Source organism: Alligator sinensis, unplaced genomic scaffold (genome assembly GCF_000455745.1).
Source record: "Alligator sinensis unplaced genomic scaffold, ASM45574v1 scaffold322_1, whole genome shotgun sequence".
Classification (NCBI taxonomy): Eukaryota; Metazoa; Chordata; order Crocodylia; family Alligatoridae; genus Alligator; species Alligator sinensis.
In genome coordinates this window covers 863,927-880,980 of record NW_005842154.1, presented here as the reverse complement: position 1 = coordinate 880,980, position 17,054 = coordinate 863,927, and the positions used below count along the sequence as shown (strand labels likewise).

The window sequence follows — 17,054 nt, the reverse complement described above, 5'->3', positions numbered from 1 at the left end:
CAGCAGGAAGCACTAGATAATAATTAACCAGGTAAACAATACTTTTTTCTTTTTGGCCAAAATAAGAAAAATAAGTTTGTCAAATATTTTATTCAGCTGGATTCAAACTAACATGAATATTTATGAATCTTTTAAATTAGTAAACATTAATCAAATGTATGCATTAGGATAATTTCCTATGGGAACCTGACTTTCCACATTGAGGTCCAGGCATTTAAAACAAAAATAATGATAATAACAATAAAAAAATAGATGAGCATCTTTTGAAACTGATTTGCAATGCAATTGTGTCCAGAACCCAGAGGAGACTTCAAACTACGGAGCAAGCTGCAGAAAAAGTGAGTGATCCTTACCTCATCTGTAATCTGTCCTCCAAACGTTACCCATGTTCCTGCAAGGAAAAGATGACACGTTTTTGAAACATAAGAACACAAGCACAGGAGAATCACAATTCACTCTGCCCCAGAAGGCAATTCTAGACTGAATGGAGGGAGGCTACAGCAAGGAAAATGCAGCAAAGGGACCTCACTGCATCCCTTCTCAGATGGCAAATATCTATCAGAAAAGCCTTTGCTGGGGGAGCAAGTCCAGTTCAAACACCTCCCTCTCCCTTGCAGAGCTTCTTTATATGTACTTGCTTGACTCAAGCTTAAGACTTGTCATCTGTATGGGTGCTCAGGGATACCCACCATATGTCCTGCTTAGGCTCTTTAGTGTCTGCTTGCAAGGTCAAGTCTTCTCACCGTGTTGTGACAGATCACTGTACTTCTGGTCTCACCAGACCTCTGAAACACCTGCTTATCCTTCCAGTCAGCCACCTGCTGGGGTCAGCTGACTAACCCTTCCCATCTGCTGAATGGAGGTCATTGGGCCCACAGTAATCTTGTTTCAAGTTGTAAACTACAAGCCAGCAGTACAGCTCAAATAAATAGACCACAAGTCTGAAACAGTTCAGATGATTGCCCTATGCCCTTTTCACTCTTCCTTCCTGGATACCAAACACCTGAAGCAGCAACACAGGGACAATGACATGGAGCCAGTTTCTTTCAGACCTGCCTGAGGATTTTGGACAAGCCACTCAGCTTTTCATTACGTATTTTGCTGATCAACCCAGCAAAAGGAAGGAACAGCAGCAGAGGTACTGGGGGCTGCCTGTTGCAGGCATAGGAGCTAACCACACAGGCAATCGTTCCAGTTAAGCCAGACAAGTAAAGCTGCTGCAGTTGCAAGGTCTGACTCCCAAGCATGGACATGCAAATTGTGCAATAGGAGCAGCTTTTTTTATTCATATTAAATCACTTTCAAACAATGTAATGTAATCTGAAAAAAGACGCTCTTTAACTGCCATAAGAACGTTTGCATGGGCAGTAATAGTGGCTTACATTTACACTTTTCTTTAACCCACTTAGCTTTTTGGTACAGACTAGCTTCTAGGGAGAGTAGGCTGTGCTGGCCACACTGAGTCCACATCTAGAACATTACCTGTGCAGCCAAAATCCACACACTTAATCTGGGTTTAAAGCACAAGCCAAGTTTCTGCAGAGGTAAAGGCCCTTTCCCGAGGATATTTCTGACCTGTTCAAACCTTGGTAAATCACAGCTTGTCTGGACAAAAAACTACCACAGACTGAACTCTCCCAGCTCCAGTTCAGGCACTGATTTTTTTTTTAACGCAGACTCGGCACTACCTTGGAAGCTCTGAACCAGGTTTACTCACGAAGGACAGGAATAATGTCCTGGAGCTCGTGTCGCATGAAAAAGACAGCTCATTTCAGTTAACCTGACTGGGAGCCACTGAAGAGCCAGGCACTTGCTTCTGCAGTCACTAAGCTTAGATGGGGCAGCATCTTTGCAGGTTTCCTATAACAGATCTGGTGCTGTGCTGCCAACGCTAGGGCTAAGGTGAAAAAACACTGCTATTTATATGCTCCTGTTTCCAAGAGCAGGGAAGCTGGTAAAAAATCATCTTTCAGACTGAGAATTTTCATGCCTGTTATCAGCTCTGAGGAAAAAGCTCCTTTCCTTTTCCACAAAGCCTGGTGACATTTCATTCATACAGGAGAAAGAGACTCTCTCCCCAGTTACATTCTTTGCTTTTATATTTTTGTTTGTCTTTTACATTCACATGTCAAGATTTTGAGCCTCTGGGGATTGTAGAAGTAGTGACAGTGAAGTAAATCAGCCTGGAAGATTTGTAGTTCAAATGGTTTAATCATCTGGTTTGTTTTTGTTACCATAGATTTACCTTTTACTAATTTATATCTTAATACTTATCATATTTACTTGAATCTAGGAAGAGTTCCCTAGATTCCCCTCTATCGGGCACTTGTCAGACCGCAGTTGGAATACTGCATCCAGTTTTGGGCGCCGCACTTCAAGAGGGATGTGGATAACCTGGAGAGGGTCTAGAGAAGGGCCACTCATATGGTTAAGGACTTGCAGGCCAAGCCCTACGGGGAGAGACTAGGGCACCTGGACCTCTTCAGCCTCCGCAAGAGAAGGTTGAGAGGCGACCTTGTGGCTGCCTATAAATTTATCATGGGAGTGCAGAAGGGAATTGGTGAGGCTCTACTCACCAAGGCGCCCCTGGGGGTTACAAGAAATAATGGCCACAAGCTAGCAGAGAGCAGATTTAGACTGGACATTAGGAAGAACTTCTTCACAGTTAGAGTGGCCAAGGTCTGGAATGGGCTCCCAAGGGAGGTGGTGCTCTCCCCTACCCTGGGGGTCTTCAAGAGGAGGTTAGATAGGCACTAGCTGGGGTCATCTAAACCCAGCCCTCTTTCCTGCCTATGCAGCCTGCCTATGCATGGGGTCGGACTCGATGACCTATTGAGGTCCCTTCCGGCCCTAACATCTATGAATCTATGAGTTTTTTCCCTCCCCAGTCAGGATGGGAGGAAAGGTCCCTCATCCTAGATTCACGTACAAAGTGGAAGGTGGGGGGCAGGCAGCTGCTGTGGTTGTGACTCTGGCCCTGATCTTGAGTCAGGGCCAAAGTCAGCTACGCAGCAGCCTCCTGCCCCTTTCTCCACTTGCCCTCTACGGACTCTGCCCCTTTCCTTTGCTGTCAGGCACAGCATGGCTCTGGCTGGATTCCATCCTGGACATGAAGTACAGGGAAACTCCATCCCTTGCCAGGCCAATCAGCAGTGTTGCAGCATGGGCTGGCAAGGGCTGCGCTTCCACATGCTGTGCTCCGTGACCCAGCAGGGAGCAGAGCCTGAGCAGCATCTAACAGTAAGGGGGTGAGGGAGAGGCTTTAAGAAGCCTCTTTAAGAAGAGGCTTGATGCCTACCTGTCTGGGGTCATTTGAGCCCAGTTTTCCTCCTGCCCAGGCAGGGGGTCGGACTTGAAGATCTGCAAGGTCCCTTCCGACCCTACTTCTATGATTCTATGAGAGACTGTGGGGAGTGGGAAGGAAGGGACAGAAACTATGGGGTACAGGGGGCAAAGGCTGTGGAGAGCTGAGCGGGTGCAGGTGGCAGAGGGCAGAACTGGGAGGGCAGAACCACTACTTTCTATGCTATAGTAGTGTGGGGGGGGAACACACAAACGTACGACATTCCTCCAATAATTAGATTCTCTACTTAGAAAATTATATTGGATGTATCTATTTTTCACATAGAACCTAATTATGGGGTGGGGGTGGGGGGGTGGTCATCCTAAATTTGAGTAAATATGATAACATCCTGGATTCAGGGAGCCATGTAAATGACTGAACTGCTTGCCCTATCATGAGGGTATAGTAGGAGACAGGCAGCAAAGCCAAGGAAACCTACACTTGTCTTTTCTGATATTCCTGTAAAATGTCCAAGCCGGATAGAAATCCATCCCCTGATTTTTCAGACATGTTTAATGAGTCACAAAGCAGCATAAGAGGGCTCCAGTATAATTCTAAAAAACGTTTTCTGTTGGACATTACCTGTGTGTCTTGGCCTCTATGACACCAGTGCCTCTGCACAGCAAATTCTCAGTAGTGGAGGCACACAGGGAACATGTATACCTTTCCACTTTTAAACAGCCTGGGCATAGGGGCCTCTTAAGCAGCAGAAACTGAAAAAGCCTCAAGTTTACAGACCCATCCAAGCCAGTAGCCAGTGCACACCTGTGACCACCAGGTACTTCCATGCAACAAAGGATACAACACATAACATGCGCCTTGGTGGATTTTAGTCTGCTAACCCTGATGGTCTTTGAGACTGTTATCCATGTCAACTCATTGGGGAGCGGTCCCCATTTAGAAATGAACAGTTAGACACAGTTATTCCATAACCACCAGCCAGAGGACAGAGCCTCACTGACTATTCTTTACTCAGCACAGTCAGTAGGACGTTACCCTGTTTAGAGGTACAACTCTTATTTACATAAGATGCAGCCCCTGCCCACTCTACCCGAGAGGGCTGCACCCACCTGGAGTAACTGAGGGAAAGACATCACTGTAAAGGAGATAAGTAGGTACTCAGCACGGTACCCAGGGTAGAGCACTATAATGTGGAAGATGTGTCTAAGTACCAAACCACTTACCTAAGCCCAGGCACGACACTCGCAACCCCGACTTGCCAAGGTTTCTGAAAAAGAAAAACACCTTTCAGCAGCAGCTGGAGATGTCAGCAGTGGGGCTGGGCTGGTAGCCTGTTAGTGTCTGTAGCCACAATTTGTTGTCATCCAACCCTGTCCCTTCTACAGGTCCTGATGTAGGAGTGTGATCTACCACCATTATACACAGAAAGACTAGGGATGTTGGTGCCACATGCCTGTGCCCCAGTCACCTCATTTGAGAAGTAGGAGGAAAAGCTCCTGCCTGTATTTTATTTGCAGTTCAGGAGAAGCATTCTCCATGCCAATTCATGGGGAATACATTTACCTTTGGTTCATGCCATGGTGCTATTGTTACAGGGATGTTATGCATGCAGGTAAGTAGGTAGACATCAACAGACAGGAGGAGAGACCTCTACATTGTTTGAAGAGAGAAGAGAAGGCATTGACAAATTACCCATCCTGGGCACTCATTGTTCTTGGGGGATAATATCCATGATGACTCTTGAATCCTCTTCTTTCAATTTACTCACCCACCCACCCACATGATCCCACACCAGTTTTTGTGGTGCTGCTCTGGATTTTGTATCTCTATCTGGGTGACCCAGCAGTAACCGTTTTTATAAGTAAAACACCTACTCAGACATATTGCTGCTTTAGTGTACTTGGTTTTTTTTGGCATTTTGATTTAAGCACATTAAGGACATGTCCCGCTGCACCAGCACTTAATTGATATGACACTTAAAATAATCCCTTCTGCTGGCCAGAGAACAGGTACAACATAGCAATCTGGTATGATTACACTAATCCTTCTTATAGGATAGCACATGTAAACCAACAAATAATACAGAGTCAAGAACCCATGGGACATCTGAGAGTTGCAAAGGCAGCGCGCTGCCCTGGAAGGAAGATACTGTGAGCAGGGAAAGACACAAGCGCACACACTGTGGGTTGAGGGGGTGGGGGTACAAATGAGAACCTGATATGCATGTCCCAAAACTGCCAAAACAAACAGATGGCATAACTGTTTGGAAAGGACACTGTGAATGAGGAAGAACCCTATTCACCTATAAACCTGGATCACAGACCTATAAGGAGCTAAGGTTGTTATACTCAAGCCTAGCAAAAGGCCAATGAAACCAAAGCAAAACCTAGAGGAAGGCAAACATGAAAACATGACAGAAGATGAAAGAGCAGTGCGGAAGAAGGATATAAAAACAAAGTAAAAATGGAAATAAGACAGACTTGAAGAAAGCTATGGCAGAAATGAAAACCAAACCACAAAGCGCCTAAAGGAAAGGCAAAAGGGAGATGGTATTATCCCTTTAAACGTATATTTGTGGCTACAAATATAAGGGAAGAGTCTGAGAATCAATTTAGGTGAAAGGTGGACAACACAACAGAGAGCGAGTCTTCCCTGCTTAAGGTGAGATAGGAAAGCAAACAACAATGTCAAACAAAATATTATTTCCTTATTTTTATAATCAAAGCAGGAGAGAAATACAAACAGAAAGGAAAAAAGGAGAGCAGATGGTGGCTTTTAGACATTCATGTTTTGATAATTTAAGAACAAAATCTACTTTTCAGTTTGAAAGTAAAGATTAAGACTGTAATTTTGCTTATGGTACATCCACCAAGAGAGACTAAAAGAAAATGAGAAATCACCAAACAGGTGACCAACTTTTTCAGTTTCTGAATTAACAATATACAATACAAAATAAAAATGGGGAAAAGGGTAGTTCAGGAAATCTGTCTATCATAAAACACTCTAGTCCAGAGGGATTTAATTACAGTTCAAAAAGAAAAAGTATAAAATGTGAGGTTCTTTAATGGCAGTTAAAAGTTTGGGGGGAGGAGAGAGGGCAAGAGGATGGAATTTTTAACAGTAAATAAAGCACTAGGTACCAGATTTTAGATACATAATTTACTAATAAAAAATGGATTTATTGAAACTCTGTGCACTGTATTTGTATGATAATTTAAAGCAACAGCAGCCAGTGACTTCATTAAATCTGCTTTATGTGATTAGGTCAGACATATTATGGCAACTGGTTATTTTCTGAAAGCAGTTTTACAACAGCCACGTTTTTTACTTGGACAATGCACACAGAAAATTCAGGTGAAATAGGAACACACAAAAGTAAAAAATTAGTAACTGGAAATGAAAATTGTCTGTACTCTTGAGGAAGAGTTGATATCTTTTATTAGACCAACTAGATAGTTTAAACAATTTTTTTTTTAAACAACAACAACAGCAACAACAACAACAACAAATTCAGATGCCCTTCTTCAGGCAAAGGAGAAGTCAAAGATCGTAAAATTTCTGCCACATAGAAATGAAGCTTCATATTGCACAGAAGACCAGAAGGATGTTAGGTTTCCGACCAGGAGACCCATAACATCCTTCTGCTCTCCTGTGCAATATAAAATTTAATTTTTACCAATCTTTGACTTCTCCTTTGCCTGAGGAAGGGCATTTGAGCCTGAAAGCTAGCAAGTAAAAACATTTTTTGCAACTATCTAGTTGGTCTAATAAAAGAAGTCGCCTCCTCCTCAAGAGTTTTGGATGCCTTTGCCTCTAGACTAACACGGATGCAACCTATAACCCTATGACAAGTACAGAATTTGCAATATAAATTAGGGCTCCAAACCATTATCAGACATTGGACTCCTTCAGTTTTCAGAAAATTTTATAACATTAATTGAACCTCACAGCGCCAGTTTGAAGATGGAAAACGAATGAGAGTGTAAGCAGCTTGCCAGAGGCAACAGACGAAACCAATCCTACCACAGTTGGGATTTAGGACACAGGGCTGCCTGGCAGTTGGCTGTGTGCTCAGACCACATACCAGCTCCTCTCAACATCTTTTTCAACTTAGGGGGTTACAACTTTCGGAGACAAAGACTGGCAAAGGTGTTTTCTAGTCATGCAAAACATTAATTGTTTATAAGTTTTTGCCTAGAAACACAGTGCCAACATCAGCTCAGTCTCATGGCTGCTCATATGTGTGGACAGCACTAATAAAAGTCTGTTTCAAGAGCTGTTCGTGTGAGCTGTCAGAAGGCTATTGCGCACTTCACACAGTCCCTAAATATCTTACAGCTATTTAATATTGCACATTGCATCCATGTAGCATTCCAGTTCCTGTGATGGTACAGTAGCCTGGGTTAAAGGAACAAAAAGTTAACTCTGCTTTAGCTGTAAGAAAATATACTCAGTGCAGCCCACGGGTACGAGGGGACTTGTCTGTTGTCAAATGGTCCTTCATCCCTACTCTTCCAGAGCACAGCTGAGTCTGAGCTTGTGGGGATCGAGAGAACTCCAGATAGGGAGGTGCTACTCTTCTCTCTCTTCATTTCAAGCCAGCAACAATGCAGCTGAGCTGATAAAGTGGGATGGTGGCCCAGTGCTGCTCCCCATGCACTTGCATCTCCCAGAAGAAATCTGAGGATGAACAGAATTTAACCCACAACCTTTGTGCTTTGATGGGCGCTTTGGCTTTCCCAGTGGTTCAAACTGCCTTAGCTCCAAGGTGTACTCTTTTCTAGGTAAAAATACCCAGCAGATATGGTCTGTGTGTCCAAGATATAGGTGCGGCTAGTTCCCCAAGCTAAAGAAGAGATGGGGAATCCAAACAACAGGCTTTCCTCATGCATCGGCTGCTTTTGAATTTGTATCTAGGAGAACCTCATAATGGAGCATTTAATGAAAGAGTGGGACAGTTTGTTACAGAAAGGAAGCACTCAGCTGAGAGACTGGACAGAGCACAGCTGACAGCTCTGCGCAGAATGATTCTGGACCCACAGAAGGCTGGACCAGAGGAACTGATATTCCTTTTCCTTCTTAAAAAATATCCAATTGATTCAGATGATAGAAGTTTGAATAGTGACTGACACACAAGCTGCCTGGATTCTTGCTCCTTGGCTCAGACTCTCTTCCTGGCATGTCCACAAGTGTGAAACAAGCACATCTAGGATGGCTGGTCCACAGTAGGAAGATGGAGGCCTTCACACCTGAAATGGTTAATAAAACCTCTAAATGAAGGGGGCCAGGAAAAGGACAGCCTATATAGTCACACATGGGCAGCAGTCACAGCCACAAGCCAACAAGAGGGACTGATCTGCAGGACCCAAGGGACAACAAGGATGTCTGGATAATACAGGAAGCACCAGGGAGGGAACACAAGAGTCTGACTGGAGAATGTGGGCCTGCTCCCTACGTCAGTAACAAGGCACCTTTCTGGGTCACTGGTGCCGCCCAGGGATCTGCAGTTCACAACGTGCCGGCTTTTTTCAGGGAGCTGCACATGCTGGAATTTCCTTTATCTGAGGAACTAGCCCACAGCGACAGCTTGTCTCTCAGAGATGGAAAAGAAACCAATGTCTAGGGCTTGGGAACAAAGCAAAGCTACAACACAGTAATGATACTTAATTATTTTGGATTTAGATTACTATTCCTCCTGGGCTGCTATATTGCTCTTATTCAACTTCTAGAAGTTAGAAATTACATTACAGTACACTTATCTGTACATGCAACCAATCTGAAAACAATGTTTTTTCTTTCTCCTCTTTTCTTTTTTTTTTGAAGCAGGCTCAGTCCCAGTACCCCCCATTTCTGCACTGTGTCACGAAGTGGCTTAAGATAGTCCTGGCACCGTAAGAGTCATGACACAGCCAACAATGAGATCAAGGCTCCTGGGATTCATCCACTATACTGCAAGGGAATGGATAACATTTTATGAGCACTTCTCTCAGGAAGCTGACAGGCCATTTTTACTTCCTCAGAAATGGGAACAGAAGGGAGCAGATATCTGCTTATGTTGCTTTAAAATATTAAAAATGTACTGTAGATGGCCAAACTGGAGCCTTTAATATTCTGCTGTATTTTTAAAGCCTTGTTTGCCACTTAGAAGTAGAATATGCATCACTGCTTCTGCTCCACAGGGTTGATGAGGAAATGTCTGCAGGATAGGGAAATTTTTTTGACATACAGACAAGTCTGTTCTGGGTGTCATCCAACATTACTGCTGTTGTACATTCACCTCCTGAGACTTCTCTCCTAAATAAACAGCAATGCAAACTGCAATGTAGGGGGAAATGTGGCTCAATATAGCACCATCTATGCCTTTTGATTCCCAGAACACAAGTGCTCTTGGGGGCAGGGTGCTCACTTCAGGCACAGGGGAGAGGGGATGAAAGCTGCACAAAAAGTGTTAAAGCACCACAAGCAGTACTTGAAAAAAATGTCTTGTGTTTTGGGGATGAATTGGAAGGGGCACTGATTTGCAGAGGGTGCTAAGCACCTGTTCTCTGAACTACTGGACCCCTGAGATGGTTCAGTTTGGGCACCCAAAAATCACATTGCTGCTAGAAATCCTGGCTAAAGTACTGCTGGGCAGTTTACTTCTCTCTCAGCATTTTGACACATTGGCTAATCAGAAGTGGCACTCTCTTTGGGGAGGGGTGGAAGAGAAAATGTGCCACCTTTGCTTGCCAGCACAGTGCACACCAAATTTGTATCCATTATACATGTGTGCTAGCAAATATGTTCACAAACGTGCCTAGCAATGCTTCACCTAATCTTCTGCATTAAGGGAAATTTAGTTTTGTATGTTCCTGGCACTGGAATGACCTAAGTCTTTATGACATACCTAGCCCTTGAAGATGCTTATAAGCCTCCGCTCTATGGCGTATACAATCTTTCCATCCAACAGAGCAAACTATCAGTCATTTCATGAAACTTGTGGCTGGATTCCCTAAGCATATACTGAATGGTTAAAAAAAATTCCTCCATACAGCTCTTTACTTAATGCAAATTTGTAACAAGTACTACTGGCTTTCCATTGCAGGGGAGGCACACATGGAGTGAGAGCTTCCACCCAACACGTTCACAACTATGACACAGAGACAGAGAAACAGTGCCCCCCCTCACAGGTCAGCCCTGCGCTGCTTGTTTCCGATTCACTCTGCTCAACACCTGGAAGTCGCCTCAGAGGCAGTCTGAGAGCCACTGAACCAGACCCCCACCTCACTGGGAAGTGAGAGGACAAGGTGCTGTCCTGCTTTCACAAGTTTTTAGCCAGGACTTATTTGTTCTTTCTGGCTTTGAACCTGCATGTTCTCCAAACAGAGCTTTACCACACTATGAAGAACTAGCACAAACCTTCACGGTCTCAGGAAATATGGTAAACTGAAGTTGCTTGAAAGATAAGATAGGACTGTAGGCAAAAAAAGGCTTATTTAATACCTGGACTACTTCTGGATGATACTTGAACCCATCCACCAGCATGCTGCTCTGACTTGTTTTGCATTCTTAGTCCCATTTTGTCTCCAGTGCTAGTGCCCCCAACATTAGGCAAAGCACAGCCCGTGTTAAATTCCACACCAGGCACACACAGAATCGTTCTGCTAAAACATCTGGAAAGTTTGGCACAATATTCCACTGTCAGGCAAGAATCTGGAGCCCGCATTTGTGTCTTGCTTATTTTTCAGATTTCTCATCCCCACAGTGTTTTTCTCCTCCCTTACTGCGTTCTCACAGGGGCTTCTAAAGAGACGGAGTCACTAAATGCAAAATGCCATTACAGAACATAGGCAGATGTCTGTTGTCACTAATTCTCAGACATCCCCAGCAGTCGGCAGCTTATACCTAAGCTAACAGGAAACCCAAGTTTCAGGGTTATAGATGCAGGTAAGTAGGATCACATTCAGTTCCAGGTGTAAACTGGGACCAAACCCCTTGCATCCAGGAAGGTGCTGAGGTTGCACATAAGTGTAAATGAGAGCAGAAGATAAGCCATAGAAAGTTGCACCTGCAAACTATAAGACCAAGAGAACTGAGGTAAACCAGGATCCCACCCACAGCATACAGATGCCAGCATTTGTACCACTGAAAAAGTATATACGGAGGAGTCAGGCAACAACACAGCTAGAAACAGCAACACACACATGCACTCTTCCCCCTGCAGCTTGTACATCACATAGGGAAACTTGAAACGCATCTAATCAGGAGGCAGAGTAACTATCTGGGCACCGGGAGCGCATTCTTCTCCATACCTATATTTCATTCCTGGCTGTTTCATGCTGGATTCACTAGATGATGGGGCGTTTTGCACAGACAGCTGCCCCAAGCTCCGGGCCACCATGGCCACTGCTCGGAATTTGCTGCGTGTGCCGAGGCTGGGGCTGCTGGCATTTTGTCTGTTTAGCCGATCTTCTGCACTCCGGCTCTTGATACTGTGTTCAGAGCACACAAAAGAGACCTGCATCGTGCTCTGGCTTTGTGCTGGTTGCAGAAATTCCCTCCCACTTTGTTTCTCAGAAGTGTTTTGCTTCAGAATATGCTGCCAGCTCTCCTCAGAAGTATTGTAGGATGTCCAAGGAGGAAATGAACTAGAAAGGTTTTCCCCAGGAACTTGGGAGTTTGCAAAGAAACCAATGCCCAAAGCCAAGCAGGAGGTACAGCCTTTGCAACTGCCACCTGTTCTTCTAGGGGAAAGCCTGCAAGAACACACGACACCAAGCCAGTATTTGCAAGTATGAGATTTAAAAAGGAGTGTGAGTTGGAGGGTTCCGAACTATTTACTTCCCAGCGTGTGTCCTGACACTGTCCACTGCTCTCCCTTCTCCCATTCTTGGCAGCATTGCTTAGCTCGTCTCTGAAGCAGGTTTACCAAGTTTCCGGGTGAGGGTGAGCCCTGTACCCAACAGTTGCACATCAGTAATTAGGACTGCCACATTTCATTTTTCTGCTGAATTTCAAATTTTATCCTCCTGTAAGTCAAAAAAACCACTGCGCTGGTTTCCTGAGGCACAGAGCTACGGTATTCAGATCCAGTGGGGGACAGGAGAAGCGAACTGCCATTGCTCCAGCATTGGAGATGAAAGGATGGAGGAGCCCTCCAACTCTGAAGAGATGCAGTAGCAGGCTCGTCTGACCAGCTCTCTAACCCCTGCTACAGCTGCTGTCCTTCCAGAGAGAGCCAGGAGTTCAGAAGTAGAGAGGGCAGCGTGACCATGGCACCACTGATCCTGCTCAGTGCCTGGGCTTGACTAAGTCGATTAGGTGACCAGTGAGCTGAGCAGGAAACACTCAGCAATCCATTAATAACACAGGAGGATACACTGCTGCTTCATTCACTGAAGAATAACTACAGAGGCAGCTGTTGGCTTGAGTATGTTGCTTGTCCACAGCACATGCAGTGGGTCCTAATGCGAGGGTCTTACCAGAGCGGATTTCCTTTTCCTCTCATTTTCTGCTCTCTTTTACTCTACCCCTCCCCCCTGCCTCCACATGTTAAGATATTCCAATGAAGAAGGACAACAGTCTATATTTAGACTGTAAACTGGGAAGCATGGACCTCCTTCCTGCATGTCTGTATAGCATCATTTAAATAATGCTCCAATAATGCTGTAAAAAAAGGAGCTGGCTTATTTTTGCTCACACTTTAAATATTTTATGAATTTTGGGAAGTAAACAAACAATGCCACATGAGGTTGAGAAGCATCAATGTAACTATTTCAAACAAGGGAGTAAACCATTTCATAACTTGGAATCTGTATATTTTGTTTTCAAATAACATGCTTTTTTGAGTGGCTGTCATTTTAAAAGTCATGCCCAATATTTGCTTTTAGCCTCTCTGGAGGAAGGTGCTGCCAGAGGTGGGGGTTGCAGATACACTAAACCCTCTTCCCACAGCAGAACAGAGCAGGAAAAGGAAGTGCCAGTTTGGGGGACAAGGCTGTAGGGAGCTCTCACATTTCTATCACCATTATAAACGGTGCCAGGTCCCAAGGATTCATTCACCTCCTGTATGTGGCAACCATTGATCCTCCTGGATATGGTGTATGCATGAGGGCCACTAGACCTTCAACACATATACCTGGGCAGGAATTTTTGGAGGTGGGGAGGCTGCACAGACCTTCCATCCTCCCTTTAGGCCACTGAGACAGAATCCCAAGACCAGACTGAGTCCAAATGTTTTGTGCCTCCATGGCTGTAGTTATATAAGTGTCTGGGAATCAAACCCAGGTCTCCTGTGAGGTAGACAAGGATTCTACCACTGAACCACAGGGGATTCCTCTACCTTATGTACATTTAAGTGGAAAGAGCAAGGCAGCAGTAAGGGAAGAGTTAATCTGCCCTGTTTGCCACATTCTCATGCATGCATTACAACCTATGCAGTGGTCCAGGAAGACAAAACACTATACCAGTCACCAGGATACACCAGTTATCATACACCACGCTTACACAGCAAACTCCTTGGTAAATGTCCCAGCACATACCCTACCTTTTATGTCTCTTTTGGTAACTCACAGCTGACTCCGAAGTGCTTCTGTAAATCATTATTTCTGCCCTGAAAAGGGGTGGGAGGAATGCCTATGGAGCCAGGGTGCCAGGATCACTTCTTTCTTGCATTGCTCAAGTTAAGATCCTCAGAGTTCATGTTTTAACACCACCAGGTATTTCTCTACCTTGGCTCTAGGCCCCATATTCTCTGACACTAAGGTCGTGTGGATGCTGACGCACTCCCTTCTCCCAATTGCCATGCTTGTGCAGGTGCTCTCCCTGCCTCAGGTATGGTGAAAGCAAGGCACAGTGCTCTCCATCTGCAGAGGGTAAATGAGCTGCTGCTCCCACGGCCCTAGGCATCGGACTGCTTGCAGAGCCCAGCAAAGAGGCTGATCCTCTGCAGGACCCTGGCAGCGTGCTGGGCCAGCCGACCTGGCCACTGATGGCGTGATGACATCCTAGCAACTTCTTCACTCTTCATGACAAAATGTTACACCTACCCAGAGCATCTGCGTCCATCTGATTTATCACCATGAACCTGCTAGAAATGGCAAACTGACCATCTTTGGATTTCAGGGAGCAGGACTGTGAGTGGCCAGGTTGGGTTTGGGTATTCAGGAGACCCAGGAAGGATCCAAAAAAATGGGACTCAATTCATTTGCCCCCTTTTGCACCCGTGTGCTAAGAGCCACACAGCATTTGCGGAACATTTCCAAATCAGATCAAACTTGCATATACTATCTCTTGGCCAGAATGATACATTGCTCACCCTTTTTGAACATTTCTGGAGCAGAATGAACTCCCAGGGAAGCAAAAAGAACACTTCAGTTTGTGGCAATTTCTTTCTTTCACTATAAATTACTCTTTCTTTTTAATGTTAACTGGCACCACTCCATTTTAAATCCTTGCTGATCCCTGCCCTAAAATGCTGAGAAAAATGGACTGTCACACCAGTTCCAACCTCTCAGAGCTTTAAAAAAAATCCAGTGCCAGTTCTTAAGTCATATTTTTGTGATCTGCAGCATAAAGGTGAGGCCTCCCCCCGGACTCCCACATTCAATATTATACCTTCCGATGCAGAGTTTCTAACACGTGTGCATGCGCGCGCGCACCCCCCCCGTTGGTGTTTGGGTGCCCTTAAAGAATGAAAGTGATATAAATCTGAATTCAGATTAAAGTAAAAAAAAAAGTGTAATCCACTGGTGTTTTCTGCTGCTGCCAAGCTCCTTATACTGGCCACCAGAGCCAAAGTAATCCTGCTTAGCGCCCCACAAACACTGATTGCAGTTTCCAATTCTATTGCCACAGATTAGGATGCGCCTGAAGGCAGAGTGGGAAATCCTGCTCTTGCTGGAGCAAATGGCAGTTTTGCCTTGGATTCAAGGGTTTTCACCCAATGCACACAAAGCACCTGTAAACACTACAGGTGCCAATTTGCATACCAAAAACACGTATTTGCACATCAAAAAACTGGTTCTCATAAAAAAGAAAGTGTACCTCCATCCTTTCTGCCTCCAGCTCCTCCAGCCCATCTGTCTGTGCCTGGCAATTGTCATGGCAGAGAGGAGTCTGGGAGATGTGATGGAGAAGAGTATCCCTGCTGATTAGCCCCAACATTCTGGCGGACTCGTACGAGCAGCCATTTGACAAGCAAAAAATTCTGAATCCCTGGGAGGCACAGTGATTTGGTACTAATCTGCATGCAGTCTTCCTATACTTCGAAAAAACATCCCTGATCCCAGATTAAAGCTCCTTGCAAGGAGGCCTTGGCTAAAACCACCAAGTAAAGGAATTGCAGAACAAATGCAGGTTTTTACTGATGCATTCAGGGGACCAAACTCTTTTCTGGGTTTCAACAGCATAAATCTGGAACAGTGCCACTGTGCAACAGTGTTCACTGTGGTGAACAGTGATGCTGCTGCAAATCCCCAGAATCCTGGGGAAAGTTCTGCTGGATGTATGGGATGCAGACAGAACCTATGCATTCAGCTCTAAAACTTCATCCCTGCTGACTATAAAAAAATTAGCTGCACCATGGCAGTGATTGCCAGAGGCTGCTCGAGCCATCTCCCTGCTTCTGGGGCTGTTGGACTTTTCAATCCGAATTGCAGATTTCTGCTCTTCTTCTCATTGTTGCCTTGTGAAAGGAACTTGTTCCAAAGTAGGCTGAGTTACCCTGTGACAACAGGCAGGCATGTGTAAAGATCTTTGTTATCCATGACAAACCTTCAGCATCAGAAGCATTTAGCACTACTCTAGTCTAAAGAATGCTCTGTACAAAGTTCTGACCCTTATGCTTATGGCAAACTTTATTTGGGGGCTGAATTCCTGAAATTTCTGTTGGCTGGCATCCAGCACTGTCCATTACCAAAAGGGATCACTCTCAAAGTCAGTCAGTCCCCTTGGCCCCTCTACTCCCCAAAGCCCCTGCAACTTAACTATAAAAGTACTTTCCATCAGTAAATACTGTAGCCTGATCCTTCTTAATATCTTTGACAGTGCACACACAGTCTTCACTTCATCAATAAATAACTCTCACATAAATATTAAATGGGTTACTGTTACTATGTAAATGTTACCTGTTTATTGTCATACAAGAAAATGCAAGGAAACCTTATCTGCAAAGATTCAGATTCAATGAAAATACAAAAACCTGCAGGCTGATCTTTCCAGGCAGAACCCACAGAGATGGATGCAACAGCTGGCCCATGCAGAGCAGCTTGCTACACTGTGGACCATGAAAGGGATATTTTAACAAATACACAGCCGCTGGCCCTGACAGTAGCCTGGGACCAGGAAACTATCTAGAAAGAGAACAGGAGTCTCTGTGACATGTCCAAGGGGGTTAAAATCCCTGTGTAGCCACGGTCTGGTCCAGGCTAAGGATGAGGTCAGTGAGTTTCACAACAGAAGCAGCCTAAAAGGAGAGCAAGAGTAAGAGAGGAATCTAATCTACTTCAAATGAGTGCTTGAAGACTTCCCCCTTTGAAGCCAGAGCTTGGAGAGGACTGATCTAGTTGCTGGCACAGGTCTAAGTTGTGCCCTGCTTTTACTTCCACTGTTGGGACAATATGAGACCCTTTGACGGATAGCACTGATCACTCAGTGCCAGAGGTTTTAAAAACGTCCCTCTGGGCAAGTGGCCCCTCTCCTGCACTCAAGCCAGTGATCTGTCAGCCTATCAAAGATATAGTAATTAACAAACAAAACCCCCTTGCAATAT

The 17,054-nt window shown here is 44.8% G+C and overlaps 1 protein-coding gene across 13 annotated transcripts in view; it reads right to left on the bottom strand.

Moving 5' to 3' along the window:
- The window catches only part of KCNAB2 (potassium voltage-gated channel subfamily A regulatory beta subunit 2), an 86,450-nt gene that overhangs the window by 31,991 nt on the left and 37,405 nt on the right, over nucleotides 1-17,054 (bottom strand). For 11 of the 13 annotated variants that reach the window (XM_025206387.1, XM_025206390.1, XM_025206389.1 and 8 more), the window contains 2 exons: nucleotides 4,528-4,571; nucleotides 354-391 (listed from right to left, as the gene is read on the bottom strand). In XM_025206387.1, coding sequence (XP_025062172.1) covers nucleotides 354-391; nucleotides 4,528-4,571 — 82 coding nt within the window. Of the gene's footprint in view, nucleotides 1-353; nucleotides 392-4,527; nucleotides 4,572-11,595; nucleotides 11,808-17,054 lie in introns of those variants that run through there. The other 2 variants (XM_025206394.1, XM_025206386.1) reach the window with 1 other exon arrangement.